The 11,718-nt window shown below is 39.4% G+C and overlaps 1 protein-coding gene across 1 annotated transcript; it reads right to left on the reverse strand.

Moving 5' to 3' along the window:
- Window positions 1-527: 527 nt before the first annotated feature.
- Window positions 528-9,630, reverse strand: LOC110952952 (G-protein coupled receptor 20-like). Its single transcript, XM_051957294.1, has 7 exons — window positions 8,906-9,630; window positions 4,383-4,664; window positions 4,026-4,292; window positions 3,681-3,925; window positions 3,445-3,529; window positions 2,740-2,865; window positions 528-2,572 (listed from the first exon to the last, which is right to left on the reverse strand). Exons 2-7 carry the CDS (start codon window positions 4,578-4,580, stop codon window positions 2,399-2,401), a joined length of 1,095 nt encoding a protein of 364 aa, XP_051813254.1. The 5' UTR covers window positions 4,581-4,664; window positions 8,906-9,630; the 3' UTR covers window positions 528-2,398.
- Window positions 9,631-11,718: the final 2,088 nt, after the last annotated feature.

The following is an 11,718-nucleotide window of genomic DNA, read 5'->3' on the forward strand; positions in this document are numbered from 1 at the left end:
TGTGTGTTGTTCCCACATTTTTATGAAAAATGCCATGTCCAAAGTTATTCATTACCCTTGAAATGGTCATAAATTGCTGTAAAAAGTTGACATACTCTGAATGTTAATGGTAATTTCTACCATGTTCTGAGTGTTCATTGAACATGAACACTGTTCAAATACACTTTAAACTAAGAACAGCTGATGCAGAAGTTCTCTAGTCAGTTAAAATCCAAGGTGGACATTGATATACAACAACTTCTGTTAGATAGTTGGTGTTTTTATACAGTATGGTGACAATGTCAGTACCCTCTGAGTGAAATATACGCAGTGTAGTCCAAAATTATCCATACAAATGCCAAATTTTGATTTCTACTATTTATTTATTTATTTATTTATTTCCTTGACCATTAGGTTTCTTATGACTGGAAATAACACTGACTATTGTAATAAAAGATACAAAATTGTTAATGAGTTTTGGTGATTTTTATTTAACCTACAGGTTTATTCTGGCTGGAAATGTCATAAACAAGCAATAAATCACAGTAAGATTTGGTGTTAGAAATGTTTATGATGGTTTTTCAACCATTTCTTTGCATTCTTTTTGGATTTTAGCCAAAAATATCAGGTTAAAAGTTGTTCATACCTGTTGAAATTGTCACACATGAGGAGAGCTTCTATGCTGCTCGAAATGTTCCTGGTAATTTCTGCCATGTCCTGCAGTGTTATAACACACTATAAATTGAGATGCAGTAGTTGTTTAGCCAGTTAAAATTCAAGGTGGATGTTGATATGCTACAACCTCTGTTACATAATTGGAGTTTTTATACAGCACTGTCACAGTTTCTGTATCTTGTTCTGTGAAACTTACACAGTGTAGCCCAACATTACTCAGACAAATGCCAAATTTTGTTTTATACTTTTTCTTCTGGCTGGAAATGACGTAAACAAGTGATTAAAGATGATAAAACATTGTGTTGTGTTGCACACTGTAGCTGGTGACAAGATAATCAGAGGCTGTAAAATAACACAAAGTGTTTCCAAGGTCTACAGTACAAAACATCATGAAATAGCACAAGGAGTTCCACTCTCCTTTCCCAGAATGTTCGTCTACATGACAAGACAAAGGAAATCATTCTTTTCTCCAGCTCTCACTTAAACATCTGTTTTATTTTTCAGCTAAATGTCACTATTATACATTTAAAGAAACATCTTTTTTTCACCTACAAAGCTGCAAAAACAGGTTCTGAGAATTGCAGATGAAACAAAAAAAAAATTCTTATTAAACAACACAAATCACCTCGTGTCGATAGAAAATTTTCTAACCCCTTTCCAAACATTCACATAACAGCAGCTTTCACTCATCCAAGCAGTTTCCTCATAAGCAAACATGTCACTTGGTGTTTCAATGCAACAATGACCTTAAAAATGAAGTGCAATGTTGCCCTCTGCTGCAAAAAAGTGGTCATGATTCAAACACATTGTACTGCATACTTTATTTTAAGTTGCAGTTCTGAATAAAACATCTCTTTGTCCTTCAGTTTGGAGTGCTGAAGGTGTTGAACTTCCTGCTAATAACACTTCAGTGTTCTTTGGATGATTCTCATGCTGGAACATTCCTCTTCTCCAAGCTTCTCCAGACTGGAAGTCATCTTGTCGGTGAGTATTTTGGTTTTTCCACTGATTTTCTACGGAGGTCAGGTTGATGCTTGGGGCTCTTCATCATGTTCCTCATCCTTTTCCATCCTTGTCACGTCTCACAATCAACTTTTTCTGGAAAGTGTTTTCCATGTGGAGCCATGATGTGGACATACAGATAGATGCAGCCAATAGGTCTAAAACTGAAAATGTTCTGGTGCTAATTGGAAATCACAGATATATTTAGTATTGTTTTAGTGCATTCACTTTTGTTGCATCGTGTTTTCTCCTTTGGGACCTGTATTTTCAGTATAGTCTACAAGTGTTTTGTTTTTGATTGTTTATAAGAGGAAATATTCTACTTGTCAAATTAAAAGTGAGGTATTTATTGAGAGGTGACACTATTTTGAATTATTTGACATTTAATTCATATCGTACGCTGTAAATAAGGTCTCACTGTGTTTTAGGCACTTTGAGGCATTTTTTACATTTGTCCTACAAGTAACATGAAAAGTCACAGGTTCAAAGTACTGGCTGTGTTTCTTGGTATCAATGGAAAGTTTGGTTGCACACAAAATGTGTCTCTTGTCAATGTTGTGGTTTATTCAAGTAGTTTCTAAAAGTTACTTGTTGTGTTGGTTGATGCTCATTATTTAAAAAATGGCAGCACTGAGGGTCAACCCTGAGCCATTACACAATGATGCTGTTGTCACCGGTCAGCATGTTGCAGAGTCCAGGAATCTGTAACTTTTAGTTCCATGCAGCTCTCGTAAAACTGGGTTTACAGTGAGTGATTGTCTCTCTGCAGCGCACTGGGAATCTTGGTCATCATGATCACATTATTAGTGATGGCGTTGACTGTCCCTCCCGAGGCCTTGGAGCTGTGCTGCATGCTAACGATGTCTCCGCTGGTCTGCTCGGGCTCTGCTCGACGGAAAAGATGCCTCATGGTGGCCTGAGGGCGGCAAGGGCAGTGAATAATTTAGCGAATCGATGAACAAAAATAAAGTTGGATGAATGAGTGATGGATGGACAAATTATAGCTGGAGGGAAGGATGGATAGGTGGCAGAGAGGAACGAGGTCGGGACGGATGGGGATGAAGGAAATAACTTCAGTCTCACCTGGAAATTATTTGTGACGAAGCAGTAGACGACAGGGTCCATGCAGCTGTTCAAACTGCTGAGGGTGACGGTTAAGTGGTAAACTATCACATGATGAGGCATTTCAGGGTAGAAGTACACAACCACCTGAAGCACAGAAACACAAGGCCAACACTGACACGCAGTCACATTCAATAACTTTAGCATTACAGTGAACAAAAAGAATAACGTTTTCATTATAGAAAAGCAGCAATGGGTCTTTTTGGCTTGTGACTCCTTAAAACAAAGCAGTACATGTCAGATTATCATTTGCAGCCAATTGCTTTTAAGATGTTTTGTTCATGTGAACACACAACTGTGTGTTTAAAAATTGCAGGGTTATTACGGCATTGGCCTTGGCAAGAATTGTGCTCTTTGAGTGGCCATATAGTTACTTTAGAAAGGGTAGATCTGTGGATCTCAGATGAACTATGTTCTTTCACTTCACGCACTTGGCAGCAGCTTCCTCCTGCAGGACACTCACTATTATATGTTAAAAAAAATACTCAAGGAATACAACAAAGAGCCCAAAGCTTTGGAGTCCCAAAGTTCCAAGATGCCAATCTGATCAAGCATCCACAGGAAGCCCCATCCACAAAGGCCCCATAACACTCCGGACCCAAAGGATCTGTCGCCAGCAAAGGACTTTACACATCAAACAAAGCCTAATACCTGTTGCTCACTCACCTGTCTGACATGGAAAGGTGTGAAGCAGACAGTGAAAATGATCAGTACAGTGGTCAGCAGCTGTACAGCTCTTCTCCTCCTCTCCCTGAGGAAATACAGTTAGAACCACCACTGTTATTCTGCATTAGCTCTGTGCCTTCAGGGATTTTACTCATTCATTTTTTATCAGCATTCTTGAAAAGTACATTCTTCTTTCAAAAGCTTGCATACTTTTAAATTTTGAGCACTAAGCACACCTGCTCTGCTGCATCAGACGCGGGTCGGCCAGAGCCCACATGATGCGCAACGTGAAGACCACAATGATGACAAGTGGTAGAAAGAACTCAGTGATGGTGAGAAAGAGGAGCTTGGAGAGGCAGCAGCCTGTATGCTGGAAGGCAGTGGAGAGAAACGAGTAGGTGACCACGATGGCAAACAGCCAGACGGAGATGCAAACACATTTGGCCACACTGGAGTTCCTCCAACGCCGGGAGGCTTCAACCTGCGAGAACAAAAGAAAACTCAGATTCCTTCTGCTTTTGAAGTCAGGATCTATCCAACATGTACCAAAGGGAGCGTCTGGCTTCTCAGACGAAACTCACCTGCACTATGGCGAGGTAGCGGTCGACGCATATGCAGGTTAGAAACAAAATGCTGCAGTACATGTTGACGAAGTAGCTGAAGATGTGCAGGTAGGAGCAGGTGAGGCAAGTTCCTCCGCTGTAGTAGAGCAGGATGCGAGTCGGAAGAGACAGACTGACCAGGAGGTCCGTCACCGCCAGGTTGATGGTGTAGATCACCGAGGTGGTCTTTTGCTTGGTGCGGAAACAGAAAACATAAAGTGCTACTGTATTAAGCACCATGCCCACCTGGAAAACAGAGCGAGAGGGAAATTAGACAAGCATGGATGATATTGCAAAAGAGCAGAAGCACCAAAAGGGCTCGTAAAAACTACCTACCAGGAAAATGAGAGAGTTTATGACCATGAGAGCGATCCACAGGCCATAGAAGTCGTTGTAGAGACCCTCGTCTAAATGCGCCAGCCTCTGGAGATATGCTTCCATCCCACTTGTGTTAGCTGGACCAGATACTACAGGCAGGAGGGGGAAGGACGTGTTGATGAAGAGCCAGGACTCGGTGCTGTTGAAGTTCATCATAGTAGTGATGTGCCACTGAAGAGCCGCGATAATGATGCTGATGAGGATTGAGAGGATGATGGTGGATCACTGATGAAGCAGAATCTGTTGGACAAAATAACACAAAGGTTTCATTTAAATAATAATGAAAACATCCTGCCTCACTTTCTCTTAGTGCTTTAATACTACTTTGACCCATAGGTGTCAATTCAAAAAGGTTACACAGAAGAACAAAATGTTAGTTAAAAAAACTGATGTAAAAAATTCTCTAGATAAATATTATTAACCAGCACCAGCCCTGAGCATAACTACCATGTATCAATTCATTTTCAGGTTTCTACCCTCTAAATGCCAATCTGTTTACATGATGAAACATCTTTTTATGGAAAAAAACACCCAAAAAATTATATATTTTCCAAAGAGGAAAACTTTGACTATCACAGTCAATAAAAAAAATAATCAATAATTAGCAACAACAACAATTCTGATGCATTATTCTTTTTGTGCAGATTAAAAAAATAAAAAATGAAACTCACAATCAGGCACTTAAAGACAAAAATGTCCATATTATTTATCAATGTTTTTTCCATATTTTCATTGAGAAATTTTCTTGGCAAATATCAGCAATAATCCGATCAAAACTACAAAATATGATTTCATTTTCAGGATTCTACAGCTTTAAACGCTCATTTGTTTGCATAGTGCCACCATTATTTAAGTACACATATTAAAATACTTTAAGAAATATTTAAGCGGTAAGGAGATTTATTTATTTGTTTATTTATTTAAAAGCTGCATCAAAAATTTGCCATATACTTCTTTAAGTTAATGTTAGTTAAAATTTACTGACCAACTAATACCAACAGTAACCAATATTAGTTCTTATTATAATTAACTGCCATAATTTTTATTTATTATTTTGCATACAATAAATGCGATTAGATTTTTTTTTTTTATTTGTGTGGATTATCAAAGTTTGTGCTATTAACAGTAACATTGACTCTGCAAGATTAATTCTATATTTACAGCTAGTCGAATACTTTTCTGGTTAATTAGGCTGTTCTCTATATTTCCACTGAGTATCTTTCTTCTTCACTCCCCTGACATCTGGTCCGTCTCTGACCTCAGACTGGTTGTTGCTGTTGGCACAGAAACACTGACAAAACCACTTTAAACCAATATCTCATCTGTTTAGTCCAGCTATTTATAACATAATTATATTTATTGCTACAAAAATGCTCTCTGAGGAGGCAAAATTCCTGCTGTAATTGGAAATAAGAAATGGCACATATTTAACCCTATCGCAAGGCACAACATGCACTTTATTGGGAACAATATGTGACAAAAAAATACATAAAGTGTGGTTTGCCGGTCTTAAATAGCTCAGATCTCTTTTGTGCCTGGTTGAATCCGTCCTGATCTCAGAGCTGGATTGTTTATTGAGCTCTAAGATGGTGGATTCTTCTCGTAATTGCAATAAACAGAGAGCAACCAGGAAAACTGGATAAGGTATGATGGTGTGTGGAAACTATTTTAAGAGCAAGGTCAAGTTGTAAGAAGTGGAGACATCCACTGATCATCCTGAATGCTGCTTATAAGTACAGATCGCAACTGAAAATGTACTTTTTTTTAACTTTAAAGGAGCCTTTTTTACATGTCAAACGTTTGCCTTTCAGTGATAATTTCCTACAATATGCAAACAAAATCCTGCAGTTGTGAGACTTTATAAAAATTAGTCACTGGAGTTAACTATGTGACCCTTTCCATATGGTGTTTTCAGCTGTGCAGAGTAAATTATGCAAATATGCAGCAGAATCTACCAGGTGGGAGCATTAGACAGCAGAGAGCAGCTGCTGACAGTTAATATGAAGTATATTACTGCACTGTTTAATTGCAAAATGTACAGAAACCTGAGAGATTAGATTAGAGTTGGATTGATTTGACTAGACTGAATATTTTAATTACAGATCTGAGAATTTATGCGGGAAAGCAACAGTAGAGTATGAAACACTCACTAGGGATCCACTGGCATTTAAAACAAACAGCCCAGTCACACGAGGTTAAATGTCGCATTTAATGTTTGGAGCTTCTCATTGAGCGTGAAACCAGAATCGTCTAGAGGCTAACATGCTACCGTATCCTTCCATGACAAATGCAGTTTAATTGCTCGTGTGAGCCCCAGACTGGGAAAGTTTGCATGTTGTGTTGCTCATCGCTCACAACTAATCTCTCAGCAAAATAATCAACCCGATGAAAAAATATTCCGGCTAATGAAAATAACATGCTCAGTAGAGGGTGAGCCATGAATAATGTGATTCATCTACATGAACAAGACCAGTCCGGCCGGAGAACATTAAGACCACAGAAGGAAATAAATGGGTGTTTTCACGGTAGCATCCCCTGATATTAGTCAGCTTATTGGAGCTAGTTCATCATCATTAACACCGCTAACGAGTGCTATGAGCGTCGCTCTGAGGGAATTAACTATTTACTTCTTCTGTTATGAAAAAAAGATGCCAGTAACAAGTAATGGACTCCAGCGGTTGTCAGTGATGGTTTGTTGAGTTGAGGGAAAGTGAGACCCAACGTATCCTTAGCCAGCTGGTTCCAGGATTTGCAAGGTTCTAGTAATGATCTGTTGGTGCAACCTGTTTGGCCCAGAGTATCTCGACAACTACTGGACGAATTAAGATGGATTTAATTGTGGTCCCCCCGAAAAGATTAACCCTAATATCTTTAGTAATTTCCTCTACCACCAAAACTCAGGTGACATTTGTGGTTTTAAGTGAAATGTCTTGACAATAATTGGATTAACTAACATAAGATTTCACTCATGCCTCCATCAGTGAATTATATTTCAAGTCATCCTTCAGTGTATTCAGACTCTTTCCTGTGACACAAATTGCATTCAGGTGCATCTTTATTGTTTTAATCAACCCTTGAGATGTGTCTAGAACTTCATTAGAATCCACCTGAGGCAAATTGAACTGATTAGATATAGTTTAGAATGCGTGACATCTGTGTATGCAAGGTGGACATTGAATGTTAGAACAAAAATCAAGCCATAAAGTCTAAAGAACCTCCATTTCAACACTGTGGCAAGGCACAGATCAGAGCAAGGGCACGAATTAAGTTCATCGAGCGGTGAGCGTTCTAAAGAGCTTGAAGGAAGAGCTGTAAAATTGAAGAGGTTTGGAATCAGAAAATCTCCAAAGAAAGGTATCCAGGAAGCATCCTAAACTGATGTATGGACCACCTCAGCTGGCTCCATTTCACCCAAATGAGTAGCAACTCCACTCCAAACTCCCTCTGGATGGCTGAGCTACTCATTCTATCTCTAAGACTGAGCCTCTGTCCAGAGCTTATGACCACAGGTGAGGGTTGGGAGACAGGCGAATTGGTAAATCAAGAGCTCCGCCTTCCAGCTCACCATGACAGTCCAATGCAACGCCCGGATTACTGCTGCACCAATCCATCTGTCCACCTCATGCGCCATTGTTCCATCACTGGTAGCCAAGATCCCCGAGATTTTCCAAGTCTTTTGCTTGAGGCAGCAACTGAACCTCCAAACCAGAGGGATCATCCATTGGTTTCCAGCAGATGAGGTGCTGACTCTCACTATTGCAGTGGACCCTAGAGGTCACATTTTATTAATTAAAGATTGCATTTATTATGAAGTGCTACAAACCATATTCATCCTAAACTACCGGAACCCAAGTTTGCGAAGCCTCTAATTTGAATCAGTGCAGCTTTAATCTCATGCATCACAGTTTCTATCCTACTGTTGCTCTTCTGCCTCCAACATCAAAGACAGCAGTGATGCAACGGCTGTAAAGTGATACTGAGAGGAGACCAGAGGGCCTGGAGGCAGATCACAAATAACATTGTCCAAATAAATTCCAGCAGCGTGGGAGGACTGTCTGAAAGACAGAAATATACAGAAAGGGAGAGAGACAGGGTGGGATAGTAGCATACAGATCTCACGCTGTCCTGCATCGAGTTATAGCTTCACAGAGGAGCCCTGGAGGCAAATGGAACATTTTGTGGCAGCTGTAGCTCTAATTTTAGAGATAGTTGTATTTGTACTGCTATAGAAGTCACCCTGACTGAGGAAAATATCACAAACATATGTAAATATTTACTTTTCATGCCAGCAACGGTCATTTTATGGAAATAAATACACAACAGTATTATAACACCAGTTCATCTAAAGATAATATGCTGTGATGGAGACTAATTATTACCCTGTTTTGAAGATATCAGTATTGAATTTTCACTTGTATGTTGTGATTAGCCTGATTTCCTACATGATACATAACTGTGAGACCAGATTGATGCCCACTTACCCTGTTGAGAAGTCAAACAAGCAACTCTGACCTCAAGCAATCTGCGTCCTCAAGTCTTATTCCAAACACCCTTCATCGCTGTCCAAAGATGCTTCAGTTTTAGGTGACCTTTGCACACTTTTCTGTCTTGATAGTTCAGCTTTTCAGGTAGAATTTCATCTCTCTCTTAGTGTGTCTGTCATTTTCTCTTCTCTTTGAATCTCCAATCATATCAGTCAGCTCCAATAATCAACACTCTTCTTCAGATCTGTCCATCAGTAGATGTCTTTGCCATTTCTGTCATTTGTCCGGTGGTCTGCGGTTACTCAGGTTGTTGATTTCTCTCCAGATTTTTCAAACGTCCTCAGACCTTTCTGCCTCCGTCAGTGTATCTGTCCTTTTCTTCTCTTGTCCTCTTTCTCCTCCTTTTAGCATCATTTTCAGTCTTCACTCTTTTCCACTTCCCTCTCTCACACTAAATCTCCCCTCAGTCTGGTCCTCAGAGAGGAAGTCTTAGTGTGTGTTTACATTCAGCAGTGACACACACACACACATGTACAACACTGTGCACACACACACACCAGCATTAGAGCATACGTGCACAAATACACACACACTTCAGCATTTCAAGCAGTAAATATGTGATAAAGAGCATGGGTCTAAAGATTTCTTTTCCAAACCGTTAAATTTTGCCAGTAAAGTCAGGACTAAAAAGATGACTGTAAAACAAATGATGAAGCACCTGCATGTTCCCTCACATAAAATTTAGATGTGACTTTTTGACAGTGTGTCAGTTTTTTGTTCATATTTCTTAAAACAATTTGTCTCATTAGTGTTTCAGCTTAGACAGACCTTTGAAAAATGCTGCAAAAACTGAAGTCAAGTAATTTTTAAGAAATATTAAGTTAGATTTTACCTGATTTAAAGCTCTAATTTCTTTGTGGAGCATAGCAAGAAATGAGAATGGTACATACACAGTAAAAGTACCTTGTGGCGCCATGAGAAAATCACATTTTCCTTCAAAGGGGACAGATATCATTAATTCTACAAACAAAGCACACAAAATTTTCGTTTTTTTCATCCTGATACTTGGGGGGGAAAGTGGCTAAAATCCTCTGAATGGGAGGTAATCGCTTCTCTCAAGATGATTAAAGATGTAGGCAATTCCATTAACAAAACATGTAGGGAATTCAGAGACTAGATAGATATTAGAACACTGAAAACAAAGGTAAGCACAGGTACATTGAAATTTAAATAGATAGATGATTAAAGAGAAGAAAAATAAATATATAAAATAAAGAAAAAATGTGTGTGTGTGTGTGTGTGTGTGTGTGTTCTTGTACTTGCTACATGGTGAGTACCATTTTCTGCATTTAACTATCAAAGTGAGGACATTTTTACAAAGTGAGGACATTTTGGCCGGTCCTCACTTTGAAACAGCCATGTTTGAGGGTGAAGACTTGTTTTTAGAGAACAGGTATGAATTGAGGTTTGGTTAGGGTTAGGGTAAGGATTAGGGTTAGGCAATCAGTTGTGATGGTTAAGGTTAGGGTAAGGCTCTAGGAAATGCATTACGCCTATGGATGTCCTCACTAAGATAGAAGTACAAACATGGGTGTGTGTGTGTGTGTGTGTGTGTGTGTGTGTGTGTGTGTGTGTGTGTGTGTGTGTGTGTGTGTGTGTGTGTGTGTGTGTTATATATTACATTAAACCAAAGTGTTTGTGTTAGTGCTGCAAGATGATCATATTATGTGTTTGGTTTTTTTGGCAAACATGAGGAATAAATGACAAACAGAACATGCACATCCCATACAAAATGCACAAAAATATGGGAATGTAAAATACAGACATACATGTTTCTGTTCAACCACTATTTAGGAACCATTGCATGTCGTTTTTGTGTTTAACCCATGACTCTAATTACATACATACCTGACTAAAAGTAGCATTCAAGCATACAGCTCTTTATAACTAGTCCCTGGTCCAAGCCTCCATCCATCTTACAGAATGAGGCAGGTTTGTGTCTGCTGGTTTCCTGTCTGGAGGATCATCATCACTCACGGCGTGTCCGCGTTCTTCGGAAAGATCCGGCATAACGGATGTCAGGAGAAGACGCATGGATCAACCTGTTACTGAGGACCAGCTCGGAGAGAAGGTGCAGGACGGGAACAGAAAAGGAAAGAAAAACAAAGAGGGGGGGAGAGGAGAAAAACTTAAAGACAGAGACAGAGATGGAGTGACTGCATTACATTTGCCTGGTGTAAAAATGACAAATGGACAATTACAAGACATGCATTTGCGAGCATTCAGGTGCATCGATTCAGTCCAAGCAGGGAATCTGGTCGGCTTTGCTGATGTCAGTGTGAATATTGATGACAGACGAGAAATGACTTGAGATTTCTGCACTTTTTTTACTCCCTCTCCTCTGTTCTTGGATGGTTTATTTGTCAGGAATGAGCAGGATGGATGGGGGATTATGGCTGTTCTGAAGGAAAAAGCTCAGTTTTTTGGCTCTGCTGGTTGGTTTCCCTCAGTTTGATGGGAATATAAGGAGGGGATGTGCCAGATTTGATTACTTGTGCAAATAAATATGTGTATTCCTGTAAAGATGCAAGTGGAAAATGTGACTGAATTGCTCACAATCCTCTTGCAAGTACACAATAAAATAATGCTGAGAATGCTGTCAGTAGATCAGCAAACAACTATCTTTGCTTTTACTTCGGATCAAGTCCTTTTTTCCAGACAAATGACACTGATGGAGAAAATCTAGTTTTCCCAGTGAGCTGATTCTCTGTATATCATCGCGTATCCTCCAAAGTCATGTCTCCTGTCAC

This window comes from Acanthochromis polyacanthus, chromosome 12 (genome assembly GCF_021347895.1).
Source record: "Acanthochromis polyacanthus isolate Apoly-LR-REF ecotype Palm Island chromosome 12, KAUST_Apoly_ChrSc, whole genome shotgun sequence".
NCBI classification, from domain to species: Eukaryota; Metazoa; Chordata; class Actinopteri; family Pomacentridae; genus Acanthochromis; species Acanthochromis polyacanthus.